General features: G+C 31.8%; 2 protein-coding genes across 2 annotated transcripts; one reads left to right on the forward strand and one right to left on the reverse strand.

The window, feature by feature from the left end:
- Positions 1-1,243: 1,243 nt before the first annotated feature.
- On the reverse strand, positions 1,244-7,061 carry LOC139515771 (uncharacterized). The gene is made up of 3 exons (XM_071305463.1): positions 6,988-7,061; positions 2,325-4,316; positions 1,244-2,199 (listed from the first exon to the last, which is right to left on the reverse strand). The coding sequence occupies exon 2, from the start codon at positions 4,301-4,303 to the stop codon at positions 2,573-2,575; it is 1,731 nt and encodes a 576-aa protein (XP_071161564.1). The 5' UTR covers positions 4,304-4,316; positions 6,988-7,061; the 3' UTR covers positions 1,244-2,199; positions 2,325-2,572.
- Positions 7,062-7,455: 394 nt separating this feature from the next.
- On the forward strand, positions 7,456-15,731 carry LOC139515776 (probable 2-oxoadipate dehydrogenase complex component E1 homolog). The gene is made up of 6 exons (XM_071305467.1): positions 7,456-7,638; positions 8,532-8,632; positions 9,474-9,824; positions 10,625-10,688; positions 15,005-15,090; positions 15,542-15,731. Exons 1-6 carry the CDS (start codon positions 7,533-7,535, stop codon positions 15,641-15,643), a joined length of 810 nt encoding a protein of 269 aa, XP_071161568.1. The 5' UTR covers positions 7,456-7,532; the 3' UTR covers positions 15,644-15,731.
- The last annotated feature ends 1,453 nt before the right edge of the window (positions 15,732-17,184 follow it).

A 17,184-nucleotide genomic window follows, 5' to 3' on the forward strand; every position in this document is an offset into this window, starting at 1 on the left:
AAAAAACATACAAAGAGTCCTCCTATATTAGTTAGAAAAAATACCTACATAGAACTTCAGTGAATTTGTCATAATAAAAATTAACAATGAAAAACAGGTTTTACCTTTATTAATCTGTTTTGTTTATTATAGTTTCCAGACCTTTAGAAACTATTCCTTAACTGCCAAACGTTTACTTCAATGTATTTAGTTATCATTTATTAGAAAAGACAAAAGTGGACTTCTTAAAGTGCACAGCTACAATAATCCTAACTTTAAAAGATATTTTCAAACAATTTTGAAAACTTTTTATAAATTTTCAAAACAATAAAATACTTGAAGTAAAATCAGGCTCTCAAGAGTCTTCAAAAACAAGTTTGACTAAAAAATAAAACTATAACTGTTACTATCAAAGATTTGAGCATAACTGCCCAACAATGTCAAATTATGTCAATGTTGGAGTGTTGCTAAAATTGGAAAATTGTTGGATCGCACGCTTGCTGTCAAACTTAATATTATAATTCTTAGTTACATTACACAAATTTTTATTATATACAATTTTATTAACAGTTGTATAATAAAAATATTTACATGGTACTATACAATTTTTCATATTGATAAAAATACAAGTCCAGTGGATCAACAATACCAAAAAGCAATGTGTGTCTACCGCAGATCAAATGATCAATATCATTGATAGTGATTATTAACATCTGCAAAATAATGCAGAGGATGATCACAAATATCAAATGGAATAACAAAGATCATGTAGAAACCATTTACGAAACACACAATCGGTTTTTATTGAAAAGTCATTCTAAATAACACTTGAGTTCAACTGCGCATGTCAGTATATTTCATTTATACATTGTGTAAGGTGCGTGATCTAGGTTTGCTGCACAATATTCAAATGACAATAATACAATGTGTTTAGAAAATTACTATCATTGTAATTATCCATTGTTATAATTTTACTAATTGAATGATGAAACTTATTTCCCTCACTTTTGAATATGTTTAAGACATGTCATTCCCATTAGTTTTGCTACTGTTTCTTATATAATAGGACTTGCATTAAAATTACATTACATTAAATTATATGCATCTTTGATACAAATTAAACATACAATAAAAATATATAGTATTCAATTGTCTTAACACAAAGATCAGTCTCATATCAAATGTATTATATTGTGCCCATACCTAGGTTCTATAAACAAAATTCAACAAAAATTTTACATGTTCCTCAGTATCTTTCGCCCCTCTATAGCTACTATTAAGGTCATAAATGCTGAGTTTACCAAATAAACAAGTAGAGATAACAAAAAGATAAGAAATAAAAGAATCAAAGCATTATTGAAGAACTGGAAAATTCTCTGGACACAACAGAATTTATCAGACTTAAAGTAACTTTCATTTAGACTTTGGGTTTTCCTTAAACAATATTTGTTATTTTCAGGTATTTCTTTAAACTTTTGACTAAGATATAAAAGGGCTTTAAATTGAGTCCCTTTAGCATCAAATCTGTTTCATCAACCCAAGCTACCTAAACAGTGATGCTGAGGCTGAATATAGATTGCCATCTGAAATAAGTCTTGTCCCCCTTTTATGCAATTTTTAAAATTGTTCTCACTTAGTTATTTTTAGCACAATTACTTCTAACATTATTAACAATGATTAATCAGTGAAGAATATAACTTTGAAAAAAAAGAAGTAACATCACAAAAATACTAAACTTCGAGGAAAATTTAAAATGGAGAGAGTCCTTAATCAAATGGCAAAATCAAATACGAATGGACAATAACTAATTAATTTCTAGGTTCAGGCATTTTCCTATGTTAAGAATGGTGGATTAAACCTGGTTTTATAGCTAGGTAATTTTAAACTTCTCACTTGTAAAACAGTCGCATAAAATTTCATTATATTGACAATGATGTGTGAACAAAACAAACGAACATACATGTAATAAGTATAAATGTCAAAAAATTAGGAGTACAACAGTCAACATTGTGTTATCATCGATATCTTAATCACTATAAAAACAAACAAATATTTTCCATTGCACAATTACACAATGACGGGATGTATAAGTATAGAACCATGTCATATGTGAGAACGAAACACAAGAAGCATATAAACAAAGCATATTAGCAAAAATGAAAGATAAGAATATAGAAATAAAAAACAATTACAGAACCAAAAATATTTTTTATTAAATAACTGATCTTCTTTTATTTCATATAGACTCCATTTACTTTATAGTAGAATTAATATCGTTTAAGTGAAGTAGATGAACATAATTTATTAATATGCTCTGTACATGAGAGATAAGGGTCAATTCTTACACCTAATAGTTTATTTTATTTTTTTTTGTTTTCAATTGTTAGAACCAGTTCTTCTTGTTGGAAACACAGTCCTTTGTCTTGTAGCAACGGCCATACATTTAGTTATATCAGAATATATGAACATAATATTTTAATAACACTATTTGTCAACAGTAGAAGTCATTTTGTACTTTAAATTGTATATCTGTATCACACTTTTCTGAAACATAGTTGATTCATCTGCATACAAGTCTCTAAAAATTTACAACTCAGATTTTATAAATAATTGCTGTGTGGTAATGAGCACCACTCTTCTTCTTAGCACTTGTTTTCTTTACTTTACTTGTCACTATCATCATTCCTGTTTCTCTATTTATGTCTATATAAACAGGATAATTGATTCCATCAGCCTCTGATAGTATTGTCCTACAGGTTTTACCATCTGATGATACTACCACTATTCTGTTGTTTTTACGAGAAGCTATATAAACAAAGCCATTCTTGTCTAATGCAATTCCTACTGGAACGTCAATGTCATGATGCTGAAATGTCCACAGAGGTTCTCCAGTACTTTTGTAGCAGCAAACTTTGTTTTCAGTGAAAATGGTACCATAGATATAACCTCCAAATAATGATATTTTTGTTGCTCCTACTCCTTTTAAGTTTGTTTGAGACAAATCATTCAGATTAACAATAGTACTTGTATAGTCACTGCTGATGACCAACAGTTTACCGTCACTTGCTACTCGAAAACAATAATGAGAAAGTTTAATTGTTTGAATAATTTGATTCTTTTTTAAATCCACCAGCACTGTCTTGTTGTTTATTCCTAATGCGACAGCAACTGTATTATTTGTGACATAGCAGGCATCATGAAGATATTCTGTGAATGTAATTACTTGTCTTTCAAAGATACCATCATTGCCAAATAGCAGGAGGGCATGACTTCTACCATCCTTATATCTATTAAGAATTAGACATTTACCATCAGGTAATATCATACAGACAGGTGTAGATTCAGATTTCATATCTTCTGGTATTGTCAGAGTTCTCAACATTGTTGGTTTAATTTCTTCAATTCTAGGAATAGCTGGAACTAAGTTCTGTGCTTGATCTTTTCTTCCGGGCTTAATTTGAAGAGTAGATTGCCTGGTATTGATATTAATATTGCCAAACAATTGGACCTCTTGTAAAATTGATTGCAGAGCAGGAGAAATCTTAACCTCTGAGTTTTTTTCCTCAAAATTATTTCCGCTTTTTAATTCATCTATGTATTTTGCTGCTTTGGATGTAGTTTTCTCAATTTCTCTCAGACCAACATACGTTTGTAGCTCAGTTGCATATTGTGTCATTTTAGAAAACTCACTTTGCAATTGGCTTATCTGATTGGCTTGTGTTTTCACTTGTTGTAGTAAAGTGTTCGTCTTAGATTTTAGCTGTGAATGCTTTGATTCTAGGTCATCAAGAATTTTTTGTTCTAATTTGTTTAAGAAATCATCTATCGACTTCCTCATAGATCGAATTTGTTCTGCAGCCTTTGTTTTCTGACTATTGCTTGTGTTCATCCGGCTATTCAAATATTTTATAATCTCCTCTAAGTTTTCCTTTACATTCTTCAAATCTTTTTCAAAAAGTTGAACTGAGGCAGATGATTTTACTTGCTTCAGAATATCTGACAGAGGTTTCAGGTCTTGACATTTTTTGTGTTTATCAGTGATGCACTGTATACAGCAGGGACAGGCATGGAACGAACAATAGAGTTCAAACTTTTTCTTGTGGTCTCGGCACTGGCTACTTATTTCTAGCATGAATTTAGGTAAGTTATGGTAGTCTTTAGTTGACATGGTTTTATGGTCTTTAGATGCTTTTGATTTTGTGTGATGTTTTTCACAGCCTGTACATAGGAGCACCTCACATTCTGTGCACCATGTGACAGCTTCTGTAGATGTTCCATCATCATCATTACATAGAGTGCAAGTGCCTTCACCTGATGAGGCCATAGTCTCTCTATTTCTGAAATTAAGAGTACACAAAAAATGATTGTTTAAAAAAAATTTGACATAATAACATGTACAAGTATGGACATCAAACAAGTTGTTTTACTTGAAATACTGTTATAAGAAAGAGTTTTACCGGAAGGAGTTATACCACCAAATCATAGTATGATCTGGTTGCTTACAAAAAGAGTTGAACAAATATTCCCTTCAGTTTGACAGTTGTAGGAAACTAATCTTACATTTGATTGTAGTAAAACAATTCAGGGTCATCAACATATATCTTGGGTGTTTGAAAGCACCATCATTATTTTACTTGGTGTTTCTATAGAATATTTTGGAAACTTGAGGTTATATGGTTACTAAAGCTTGTACACAGGTAAAATTAGAAGCGAAACTTTAATTGGTTAACTTCCAGTGATGGTTATTTTCTTATATGCAACGAAACATTATGTGATTTTTTTTGGTATAGAACTGGACAGGATAAAACTTTACCTATGCCATGTATTTCTTTTTTTTTTAAGTAAAGATAAATTATTCCGATTTTTTTAATAGTGCAAATTTAACAAAGACTTGTAGGGGGAAATCAATGGTAGTATTAAACCTGAACATTATGTATCAGGTCATTAAATCTTCAAAAACATTCAGATTAAACAAGAAAAATTACTCTCTCAGGATATCCTTTATAAGTAAGTAGGGCAGAAATAGGGAAAAAGGTTGTTTCCCCCTCCCTTTTTTTGGCAAAAAAAATTTTGTTTTTTTATTTCGATCTTGTGGAAGTTTTTATCTTCAGTAGTATCCGCCCCACTCCAGTTTAAAATCCTAGCTCTGCCACTGTTTGCAGCACAGTAATGTGATGTGGCTTATACAAACTTGACTAAATTTAAAAAATTGATGCCAACATAGATTGTCTATAAAATGTTGATTTGTCAATTAGATAAGAATTAGAGGCTCTTAAGAGCCTGTGTCGCTCACCTTGGTCTATGTGCTTATTAAACAAAAGACACAGATGGATTAATGACAAAATTGCATTTTGGTAATGGTGATGTGTTTGTAGATCTGACTTTACTGAATATTCTTCCTACTTACTTACCATTATCTCCATCTATAATGAACTTGGCCCATTAGTTACAGAGGAAAATATTTTGTTGAAATTTACAAAAATTTACAAAATTTATGAAAAATGTTTAGAATTAACTATAAAGGGCAATAACTCCTTAAGGGGTCAATTGACTATTTTGGTCATGTTGACTTATTTGTAGATCTTATTTTGCTGAACATTATTGCTGTTTAAAGCTTATCTCTATCTATAATAATATTCAAGATAATAACAAAAAACTGCAAAATTTCCTTACAAATTACCAATTCAGCAACCCAACAACTGGTTGTCCGATCATCTGAAAAATTCAGGGCAGATAGATCTTGACTTGATAAACAATTTAACCCCATGTCAGATTTGCTTTAAATGCTTTGGTTTCAGAGTTATAAGCCAAAATCTACATTTTACCCCTATGTTCTATTTTTAGCCATGGCGGCCATCTTGGTTGGTTGGCCAGGTCATGGGACACATTTTTGAACTAGAAACCCTAATGATGATTGTGGCCAAGTTTGGTTAAATTTGGTCTAGTAGTTTCAGAGGAGAAGTTTTTTGTAAAAGTTAGCAACGATGACGGACGCCGACGCTGGACGAAGGATGTCAAGTGATGAGCAAAGCTCACATGGCCCTTGATTGGTTGGCCGGGTCATTGGACACATTTTTTGAACTAGATACCCTAATGATGATTGTGGCCGAGTTTGGTTAAATTTGGTCTAGTAGTTTCAGAGAAGAAGATTTTTGTAAAAGTTAGCGACGACGACGGACGAGGACACCGGACGCTGGACAACGGATGCCAAGTGATTATCAAAGCTCACCTGGCCCAAAGGGCCAGGTGAGCTAAAAACGTTTCAGAGTCAGAACAATTATTAAATGTGTTGTCTCATTTTTTTTTTTTTTGCAGTCATTTTAAGCATTATTGCTACCAGAGGGGTTTATGTTTAGGATTTATGCTCCTCAATAGACAACTTTTGAGTTCAATGCATTTCCGTTAAAAACTTTGGTTTAAGTGAACATCATTCGTGCGTTTAGGGGCGTTGTCAATTCCGTTCTAATGTTGAGAGAGTGGTTGGAAAACTACAAAGCTTAATTATACAAATTATTCGGCAACTTGAATTCTCAAAATTGTCTTTCAGCTCTGCTGTCATTAGGGAATTGTGATTAAGAACCTACAGAACAAATATTATTTCTAGTTTATCCTGCACAATGACGATCACTAAGACGCTTGATGAACGTTGATAGTGCATGGATACAGGTATCTGGTAAATGACTTCATAAAGGCGTGTATAATTGATGAGTTTTTTCCAGTAACGGATGAACTCGAAAGTGGTTTATGCTTTAACAATGGCTTTGCAAATGTAATAACAGGAGGCTGTCAAAATGACAGAAAACCAGGCTTTTATTAAGTGATTGTTGCCATTGTTATAGAAATAAAAGTGCCATAATTTATTCATGAACAGTAAAATTGAAAATGATCAAAATAAGCTTTCTGTGGTTGAAGATCATTTATATGTTGTTTTTTAGATGTCTTCTTTTTTTTTTTGTTGGATTGCTGTCTCATCATTTTCTACCAATAAACTCAAAAACACATTCTTACCCCTAAATATTTTGATTGCTGGTGCTCTGGAAAAGGAATGTCTACAGGGAAGTAAAATGTCCAATAACTGGTACACTTACCTGGTATTGTTTATTTATAGCAAGCTATATATAGATAACTGGGTTTGACATATTCCAATTTAGAATGCTTTCAATACGAAGTTGTTTAAGATCAAAATATTGTGATATGTATTATGCAAGTGTCTATTTCCAAACAATGTACAGTTTATATTTTTTCAAATTAACTTGAGAAATTCTTACTTCATACATATTTACTTGAAGGTTACAAATTTTTGCTGTTCAGTTTTCTTTCAATTTTTACACTTGTAGTTAGTTTTCAACTTCCAAATGGTAAGAGTATTAGGTGCACCCTAACAATCTTACTTTATTTATTTGCAGTTGGCCAATAGCTCCCTGTCTGAAGAAGCCGTGTTAGGATTTGAGTATGGTATGAGTATAGATGTCCCCTAACAATCTAACTTTATTTATTTTCAGTTAGCTAATAGTTCTCTGTCTGAAGAAGCCGTGTTAGGATTTGAGTATGGTATGAGTATAGATGACCCTAAAAGTTTAGTTATATGGGAAGCACAGTTTGGAGACTTCTTCAATGGAGCACAGATTATGATAGACACATATATAGCTAGTAGAGAGTGTATGTATATCAAAATTAACTGTTGTCTTTTAGAGGTTGATAATTGTTATTTTTTCTAATTTTTGTGCTATGTTCACATTTCCTGAGCAGTGTGAGAAATGTTCTCAGCAATTGATTAGTCGAAACTTAGTTATGACGTTTAATTTTCTTCTGAAATATCCTGTTGTGATGTCATGAAAAAAGGGAACCATGTCTGATGACCTCACATCTAAAGAACAAAAGTTTCTACTATCTTTGAAAAGAATGATAAATCATTAGATAAACAGATTCCACCACTATAACTTGTGTATAATACGATATTTCTCAACTCTCAACCATTAAATTTTTATTATTTAAACTGTCTGGAGTGGAGAAATATTGTAACACAATTTGTTGCAGTAATGGAATCTTTTTATATTATAGGAAAAGTAGGTCAAATTAAAAACTCAAATTCATTTTTTTCATGAGCCACTACAGATTCAATCTCTTTATAAAACAAACTATAGTTCATCATTAGAGAAATTATTGTTTGGTAAAAATGTTCACACTATAAAAATACTAACTGTTTACAAAACTTTGATTATTTTGAAATCTTAAGAAATTTCTTCCCAAGGAATAGATAACCTTAGCTGTATTGATTGACAAAATCTTAAAGAATTTTGTGTCCTCAATTTCCTCAACTTTGCCTTTTAACTTTTCTGTTTAGAGTGTCACTGATCAGTTTTATGTAGACAAAAATTCGCCTAGCATACAAAATTTTAAGCCTGATATATATGATGAGTTTATTTCTAACCTATACTAAATACCAGTTGTAAGAAGTTATAAAAAAAGGGTCTCTGAGAGTCAAACTCATTAAACTTATTGAAATTAATTATCTTGGTTTGTGATGGTTAAAATAAATGATCTGATTTCAGTGAAATGGTTATTACAGAGTGATTTATTGATGTTATTACCTCATGGTATGGATGGAGCAGGGCCTGAACACTCATCATGTAAAATTGAAAGGTTTTTACAGGTAATGTCAAAAGGTCAGGGTCATTTATGTCAAAGGTCAAGGTATGTAAAATGGTTATTTCAAAGTGACTAAGTGATGTTACTACTACATGGCATAGATAGAGCAGGACATAAAAACTCCTCATGTAAAGTTGAAAGGTTTTATACAGTTTATATAAAATGATCAAGGTCATTTATGTCAAAGGTCAAGGCTTGTAAAATAGTTATTACAGAGCGACTAAGTGATGTTATTACCTCATGGTATGGATGGAGCAGGACCTGAACACTCATCCTGTAAAATTTAACGGTTTCTACAGGTAATATCATAAGATCATGTTCATTTATGTCAATGGTCAAGGTTTTCTAAATGGATATTACAAAGCAAGTTATTGATGTTATTACCACATGGCATGGATGGAACAGAACCTAAATGCTTATTATGTAAAATTGATTGGTTTTTAAAAGTAATGTCATAAGATCAAGGTCATGTATGTCAAGGTTTGTAAACGGTTATTTCAGAGTTACTTAATGATGTTACGAACAAATGACATAGATGGAGCAGTACCTGAACACTCACCAGGTAGAATTGATAGGTTTCTACAGGATATTTCATAAGGTCAAGTTCATTTATGTCAAAGGTCAAGGTTTATTTTCAAGAGAATTTGGGACATCTGAATTTTTGTAAAGAAAATTTGAAAGTCATAAAAAAATATGTTTTTACCAAGTAATTTTTCCATTAATTTTAAAAAGAAATGTACAGTTTAAAGTTGTGTAGCAAAGCCTTACATATTAATCTAAGATTGAGATTTTGAGTTTAGTGACTTCTTTTTGTCCTGTTTAAAATTTTAAACACTTATTTCCAGGCAACAGACAGTAGTGAACACAAAATAGATGGAGACAATATCAACCTTCAGGTTGTCAACGCTACAACTCCCGCTCAGTATTTCCATCTTCTCAGACGTCAGGTGGTTCGGAACTTCAGAAAACCGTTGGTGGTGGTGGTAGCTCCTAAAACCATCTTACGTTTACCTTCAGCAACCTCTTCCTTAGATGATATGTTACCTGGAAAAACATTCTTACCTGTGATTGGTGATAAGAAAGTGAAAGGTGACAAGATCAAAAAGGTCATTTTCTGTAGTGGTAAACATTTCTATACATTGGACAAGGAGAGGTATTCCAGGAAGTTAGATGATGTAGCAATTGTTAGAATAGAGGTACTTCTAAAAAATTCAAAATGGAAATTCCCTGATCAAATGTCAAAATCAAAAGCTCAAACACATCAAATGGACAACAATTGTCATATTTCTGACTTGGTACAGGCATTATTTTAAGTAGAAAATAGTTAATTAAACCTGGTTTTCATAGCTAGCGAAACCTCTCACTTGTATGAAATTCACAGAAAATATTGTTACATTGACATTGATGTGGGTCTTTATGGGAACAAAACAAACAGACACAATTGGCAAAAAAGTTTTGGTAATGCAGACTGAAAATTATGATTCCATTTTTTGAGAACTTTTTTTTTAGTTATGTGGTATGAAGCCTTTGGCCTTTGTTAGTCTTGTATTATTTTAATTTTTAGTTTCTTGTGTACAATTTGGAGTTTAGTATGGCGTTCATTATCACTGAACTAGTATATATGTGTTTAGGGGCCAGCTGAAGGACGCCTTCGGGTGCGGGAATTTCTCATTGCATTGAAGACCTGTTGGTGACCTTCTGTTGTCTGCTCTATGGTCGGGTTGTTGTCTCTTTGGCACATTCCCCATTTCCATTCTCAATTTTATTTGAAAAAAATCCATTAAAACATGTATTTTGTATTCAATCCACATTTTCATATTTCAATTTTCATACACTAGAAATGATTTTGACCCTGATTTTCCAGTAATTGAACCTTTACACATATAAATAGAGGTAGTGTGCTTCACTGTATGGACACATAATGTTATGTCTTTGATATATTTAAAAGAGATTATTCTCACCACTAACTAAAAAGATAACTAACTTTTCATTGTAGAGTCTATGTCCATTCCCAGCAGGGGAAATTCAACAAGAAGTAACCAAATATCCTAATGCTACAGGTATATATTAATTATTACAATTTATACAGCAATGATTATTTTTGAATTTGCATAATTTAAAAAGAAAGTAGTAGAAAAAGTATTTAAAAAAAGATATGATCAAACAGATTCAAGATCTTAATTTGATTACTTGAAGGGGCACTAGCTGCCAAATTCATGTTCACCAATTTGACTCAAATTCTCATATTTTATTCATAACAATGTAAAACATGTTTCCAAACTATCAAAAGTATAAAATAAACAATTTACAGGACATGGCCTCAATAAGATGAAGCTTCGTTTCGTGTAAAATTTAGCCAAGACGCCATTTAATAAACTATTGAGTTGACCTTCTATGACGATATAAGCAATGTAAACATAAAACATATCTATAAATAGATTTAGCAACTCGTGCAATTTGATTTTTATAGGTCCGTTAAATTTTGTATTATAGAATATTTTGTTTTTGTTTTTTGTGGTTTTTACCTTTATAAGAATGATTTGGTATGAATCGAATCAGTTAATCAAATTATTTACCTTTGTTTCACTTTCAATGTTGACATTCTTTTCCTTTAAATAACCGTCCACCTGCGTAAATGGACAATGCATGCGTTATTCTATCTCTTTCTACCAGGTTAAATTGGAGTTCACATGAATACAGATTTAAAAAGTTCAACTTTTTCACTTGAAAGTGAATAATTCATTATCAATTTTTGTCGAGCATTCGACTTTAGTCGAAAAAGCGAGACTAAGCGATCCTACATTCTGTCTGTGTCGGCGGCGGTGGCAGCATCCACAAATATTCACTCTGTGGTTAAAGTTTTTGAAATTTTAATAACTTTCTTAAACTATACTAGATTTCTACCAAACTTGGACAGAAGCTTGTTTATGATGATAAGAATGAAAAATTTCAAATGTACCGGGAATCCCGAAACAAAGAAATATTTAAGAGCGTTCTGTATCCAGGTAACAAATTGACCAATCAAAATAAGGAATACTCGGAACAATTTCTTCCGAGTAAATGTAAACAGTGATTCACGTGGTATTATCCATTTTTATAAAATCAAAAATTACACAATTACCAGGCTTTTCACAAAAGAAATCAAAGTTACTCAATTTTATTACGGCACAATATATACACAAGACAAATCTGCAGTTAAAGCTTTTAAAACATTTATTAGATTTATAAACTATCCTGGTTTTTTACCAAACTTGGACAGAAGCTTCTTTTAATTAAAAGATAGTAGCAAGAGGAATATATTTATTGATTTTTTTTTTCATTTTTGTCAAGCCTCCGATTTACAGCAAAAGTAGGCGAGACACTGGGTTCTGTGGAACCCTTACAAATTTTTATTAGCTATATTTGGCATAATTGAACCATTTTAGTTGATAAAAGCAAATTGTTATTTCGCTATTTCACTTTCATTAATGTTTGAACAAAAAAAAATCATACTTATCTCATAGCTAGTGCCCCTTTAACAAAGTTCCCCCTCAGAGCCTTTTTTAACAGTATTTAGGCCACACCAATTTGATTTATAGTTCTTCGGACAAAAGCTCTTAAAAATATAGTGGGAGCAAGCAAATTTTTTTTGAAAATGAGATTTGTTTAGGCAAGTGCTCAAGTGGAGCGAGCGGTATAATTTATTTTTAAATTGTGCAATTTAGAATTTTATGTTTATGTTAAAACTGGGTTACTTCAAAGAAAGGGAGTAGAAACATGCTCTTATGCATAAAAAATTGATATATTTGTGCCTGTAATACTGTCTATACCATACTCAACTTTCTGGTTCGCTTTGGTTTAGTATAATTTTGCTTATTTTCGGCACATAAGCCTTGACTGCATGAATTTTCATTAAAATTCATACATGTGTATATATAATTAAGGAAGCATAGCGGATGAAGTTTAGCTAGAGGAATTATGTTAGTTAAGTAAATTGTTTGGAATACAGTAAAAATATGTGTAAATATTCCCATAAATGCCCTTGAAAAATATCAAATAACTTTGATATAGTTGTTTTCATTATATAAGATCCGCCCTTTCTTTAGATATCAGCTGTATTTGTACGGGCTAGGAAACAAGGTGTATGCGAGCTTTTAGCGAGCTATTACACCTTTTTAGAGCCGAGTACAAATACAGCTGATAATTAAAGACACTAAACAGTTATTGTCTTTATCCTGCAATTAATTCTATATATTATTTGTGTTTTGAAAGACACAAAAACTCATGTTTTGCATTTATTTTCGATTTGAAATCCCTTGAGGCCCATGTAGTAATATGATACAGTAATCACACATTCAGCTGAAGATGGGTCGCAAAAAAAGAATCTCAAATAGTCAACAATAATACATCACTCAAGATGAATAATTATCTATTTTAACATAACAACTAATTTCAAAAGTAAAAACAAATAACAAAACATTGTCCAATTTGAAACAGGAGTGTACGAGTTGTCCTACGCTTCAGACTTGACATTGACTAAACATGCATGCTGAAATTGACATGGTTGTTTTTGTTACACAATCATTACACATTCAAGTTTTGAAATCGATAGTTGTCATCGTAGAAAAGACTGCTGTTCATGTGTGTATGTTATCAGGAAATTGGTGTGATTCTTATTGCTCTAAAGAACTGTTTGAAAACAAACAGAACGTATAAAAGTCAACGTTAATTCGCAATTGATACGTCATTGGAATGCGACTGCAATACACATTCTGAGATCATGAAGGTTCATACAATACTCAGTCCGGCAGTGGGCGGAGCTTTTAAGCAATATCTATACAGTATACAGATACATCATAGCGATATCTGTAGGGCTGTATCTGTATAGTAGAACACCCAATTGCAGGATGAATGGTAATGATTGTTTATTGGCTGCTTGACATCTAGTAGAACCTATTATTCATAATAGGATCAACATAATGAATGAGGTGAATGTTTCAACAACATCCTGAGTAAAATAGTTATGTTGCTATGCATGTAGATCTCAGTGTAAAGAAACATTTCCTTACAATACATGAATCCCTTTAACCACATTCACATGCATTATTCTGACTTAGCAAAATACATTTTCCTTTGGCCCCTGAAGCCTGTATTTCAAACTAGAAATGGTAACAGTTGCACCAATAATACATGTACATCCCTTATTATTATTTGCATGCCAATCCCAATACCAACCATTTTGCCCACACTCTGGTCTCGAGCATGGGAGCTCTTAAATATACCTTACATAAAAGTTCTGATTTTATGTCAATAGAATAAAAAGGTGATATTGGATTTTCATCAAAATAAGATTAATCTGTAATTTTTAACAATCATGTGAATTAAATATTAATTTCATCCAAGACAGATAGCGCTATGTATGTCTGTTGTAGTCCGAAATTACTCTGACGTCCAACAGCTGTTTTGCCAGACAAGTTGGGACTGTGGGACAACACCACCATATTTGCAAAACAGCCGTATGTGGTCAGAGTAAACTCGGACTATGTACATTGAAACTATGATCAGGGATGACAATGGATCTTACGAGTACTGATGTGATCGAGGTCATCTAACAAAAGATTGTTTAAAATGTTTTCATTGGTAAAACGAAATGCATTTCAAATAACTGTGTGTTTAATAACTTTTTGTCCTCAGCAATGATATGACACAACGTCATGTTGGCATTCCGATTTTTACCTTTTATTTACAAATTGATTTATCACACGTGCATTTGAATCGATCAGAGCAATAAATACACCAAAAAAAAACATCTTAAAAAAATGTCAAGGATAAACTAATTTTGGAGTGGCATGCGGCCCAAAATTTGCGAAAGCAGTAATTTTTTTTATTGAAAAGTCAATTTCTCCAAAACAGGGGCGGGAAAATCCAAAAAACAATTAATCCAATTGGTATGGCCTTAGCATCAAATGAAACACTACGACTATTCAATACACCTCATCGCTATATGAAAATCGGTCCTAGTTAACCTGAGAATCTGTTCCGTTTGAACTATTGTCATCATACAACAATTACTTTTCCATTGTGGTGTCAGATATTTGGTATTATGACTTCAAAATGTTACGCGAAACCTTTGTGATGTCCAATAATGGCGGACAAATAGCGATACAATGTATGGAGATATACTATCTATGTCGATCATCAAACACCAAACAATACATGCCATTTCTAACCTCAAATTGAGTATTATGACACCTACTGTTAGATTGATTGATCGATGGTTGATTTACACTACAGCAGCACACAAGGTTACATCATAACCAGCTAACAGTTAGAAGAATATTTCAAAGTAATTCAAGCAAGAATTCTTTTTACCAGGATATTCATTGTTGTTTTACAGATTTCCTTTGGAGTCAAGAAGAACACAGGAATATGGGAGCATGGACATTTGTCTCTCCAAGGTTTAATAATTTAGTTGGATGCCAGGTTTGTTTTAGAATATATTTGTATACAATGTAATTAGTTCCAAGATATACCTCTGATCACCTCTGAATCATCTCAACTGATTGGTCATTTGATAATATACCAGAAATAAATAAATGACAAACAAATTGCTTAAAAATACATTTTACATGTTGGACGGTATTTTATAGAAAATAATAATTTCAGTTTTTATTTATTACTTATTATTAGCTGGAGACGTGAATTAAACAGACAAAAAAGCATAACGTAATGGATAAAATTTAAAGAGAATAATGGTTATAATAGGGTGTTAAAATTTTAAAGAATAGACTATTATGAACAAAAATAAGAAGACTAGAGAAAAATGTAGAAAAAATGTGAAATACAGAAATTAAGAACCTCCATCCTGAACCTATTTCTATGTCACTTATAAAGAGGACTTTACTTACTGAACTTATTTTTTATTAAATTGTAGTTACGGTATGTTGGAAGAGATCATTTAGGTTCACCTGCTATAGGTATTGGTGAAGTACATAGACAAGAAAGTATACAAATCATAGAGGACACATTTAGTTAAAGAACACTTATGTAAAGATTATGTTCAGCATTAATGTATATGTGGGATAACATGTGTATGAAGTTTTGTAATTGACCATTGTACTAAAATTACTTGGACAGAAGCTTCTTACAATCAAAAGATTGTATCGATAAGAATAATTTTATTGATTTGTTTCCCTCATTTATGTTGAGCCTACGATAAACAGCAAAAGCAGGCGAGAAAATAGGTTCCATGGAACCCTTACAATTTTTTTTTAAAGCTTTCTAGAAGTACCAGGCGGAAAAAAGAATCCTTCTACAATCGTGATTTAACATCCAATTCTGGTAGAATCTTGTACACCTCGAACTTCTTCTTAAAAGAGAGACGAATGATACCAAAGGGATACAAGTATTCAAACTCAAAAGGCAAAATAAAATAAAAATAAAAAATTGACAATCCCATCGCATCAAAACCCACGAAAAAAACATTATACTTAACGCAAAAAGAAGCACTTGAAACTGAGCAAAACGAACCCAACCAACTTTAGGGGGATCTCAGATGCTCCTGAAAGGTTAGAAGATCTAATGTTGCACTCGTTGTGTAGCTCAAGTAAGTACATATCCTGTGATACATCTAATTCGGTAGATCACGTTCAAAGAGGACAGGAGGATGAAAGAAAACACATGTTATGGAATAACGTATTAATTTGGATATTTACATGTGCTACTGAAACGTGCTACTGGAACGTTCTACAATGAAATGGTAAGTTCACAACAGGAAATCTGAAATCATCACTTTTGTCGTAAAATTTTGTTCTCAACCTACATGCATAACCTTTATATGAGATAAAGTAAATTATAGCTAAATATTAATCATTTTACCTTTTTTTTATCAAATTGTGAGCCAAGTGTCAACACTTGACAATCGCATTCCAGCTTTCTAACAGTTTATGGTGATTGAAATAAAGAGACTTTTAAATCGGTATTAAATGTTCCCATTCAAACCCTATGTTAGTTTAGCATATCTTGACAAAAAATAAGTCTTTCTTATAGGACAACTTTTCCAACTCATAAAATTCCAAATGATATTGTTTATTTGAATATTTTTATAGAATGTCACACAGTTTAAAGCAAGTGTGACAAATATGAACAAAAGTAATACAAACAATCTCATCTTTACAAGTTCGTTTTCATGTCTTTTTTTAAATGACTAGTGCTTGAGAATGATTGAGTGAGTGATAATAGGAAGGCATTACATGTAAAAGATATGAATTATATTTTTGTAACTCTTATTTGGGCTCTGTAGCTTGCAATGTTTTGTTGGCTGTTTTCCTGAAACAATATTCATTACTTTTAGCCATTTTTTTTATATTTCTGACAAAGATGTGAAACAGCTTTATACTTTATAGATTACCTTAGCCTTATTTGTTTTGTTGGCTGTTTTCCTGAAACAATATTCATTACTTTTAGCCATTTTGTTTATATTTCTGATAAAGATGTGAAACAGCTTTATACTTCATAGATTAACTTTTTGGAATTTTGGATCCTCAATGCTCTTCAACTTTGTACTGGCGTACTAAC

This window comes from Mytilus edulis, chromosome 3 (genome assembly GCF_963676685.1).
Source record: "Mytilus edulis chromosome 3, xbMytEdul2.2, whole genome shotgun sequence".
In the NCBI taxonomy this organism is placed as follows: Eukaryota; Metazoa; Mollusca; class Bivalvia; order Mytilida; family Mytilidae; genus Mytilus; species Mytilus edulis.

Coding starts and splice junctions, on each gene's coding strand:
- LOC139515771 (XM_071305463.1), bottom strand. CDS start 4,303: ATGGCCTCATCAGGTGAAGGCACTTGCACTCTATGTAATGATGATGAT.
- LOC139515776 (XM_071305467.1), top strand. CDS start 7,533: ATGAGTATAGATGACCCTAAAAGTTTAGTTATATGGGAAGCACAGTTT. Junction 7,639..8,531: donor ATATATAGCTAGTAGAGAGT/GTATGTATATCA, acceptor ATCTGATTTCAG/TGAAATGGTTATTACAGAGT. Junction 9,825..10,624: donor TAGCAATTGTTAGAATAGAG/GTACTTCTAAAA, acceptor TTTTCATTGTAG/AGTCTATGTCCATTCCCAGC.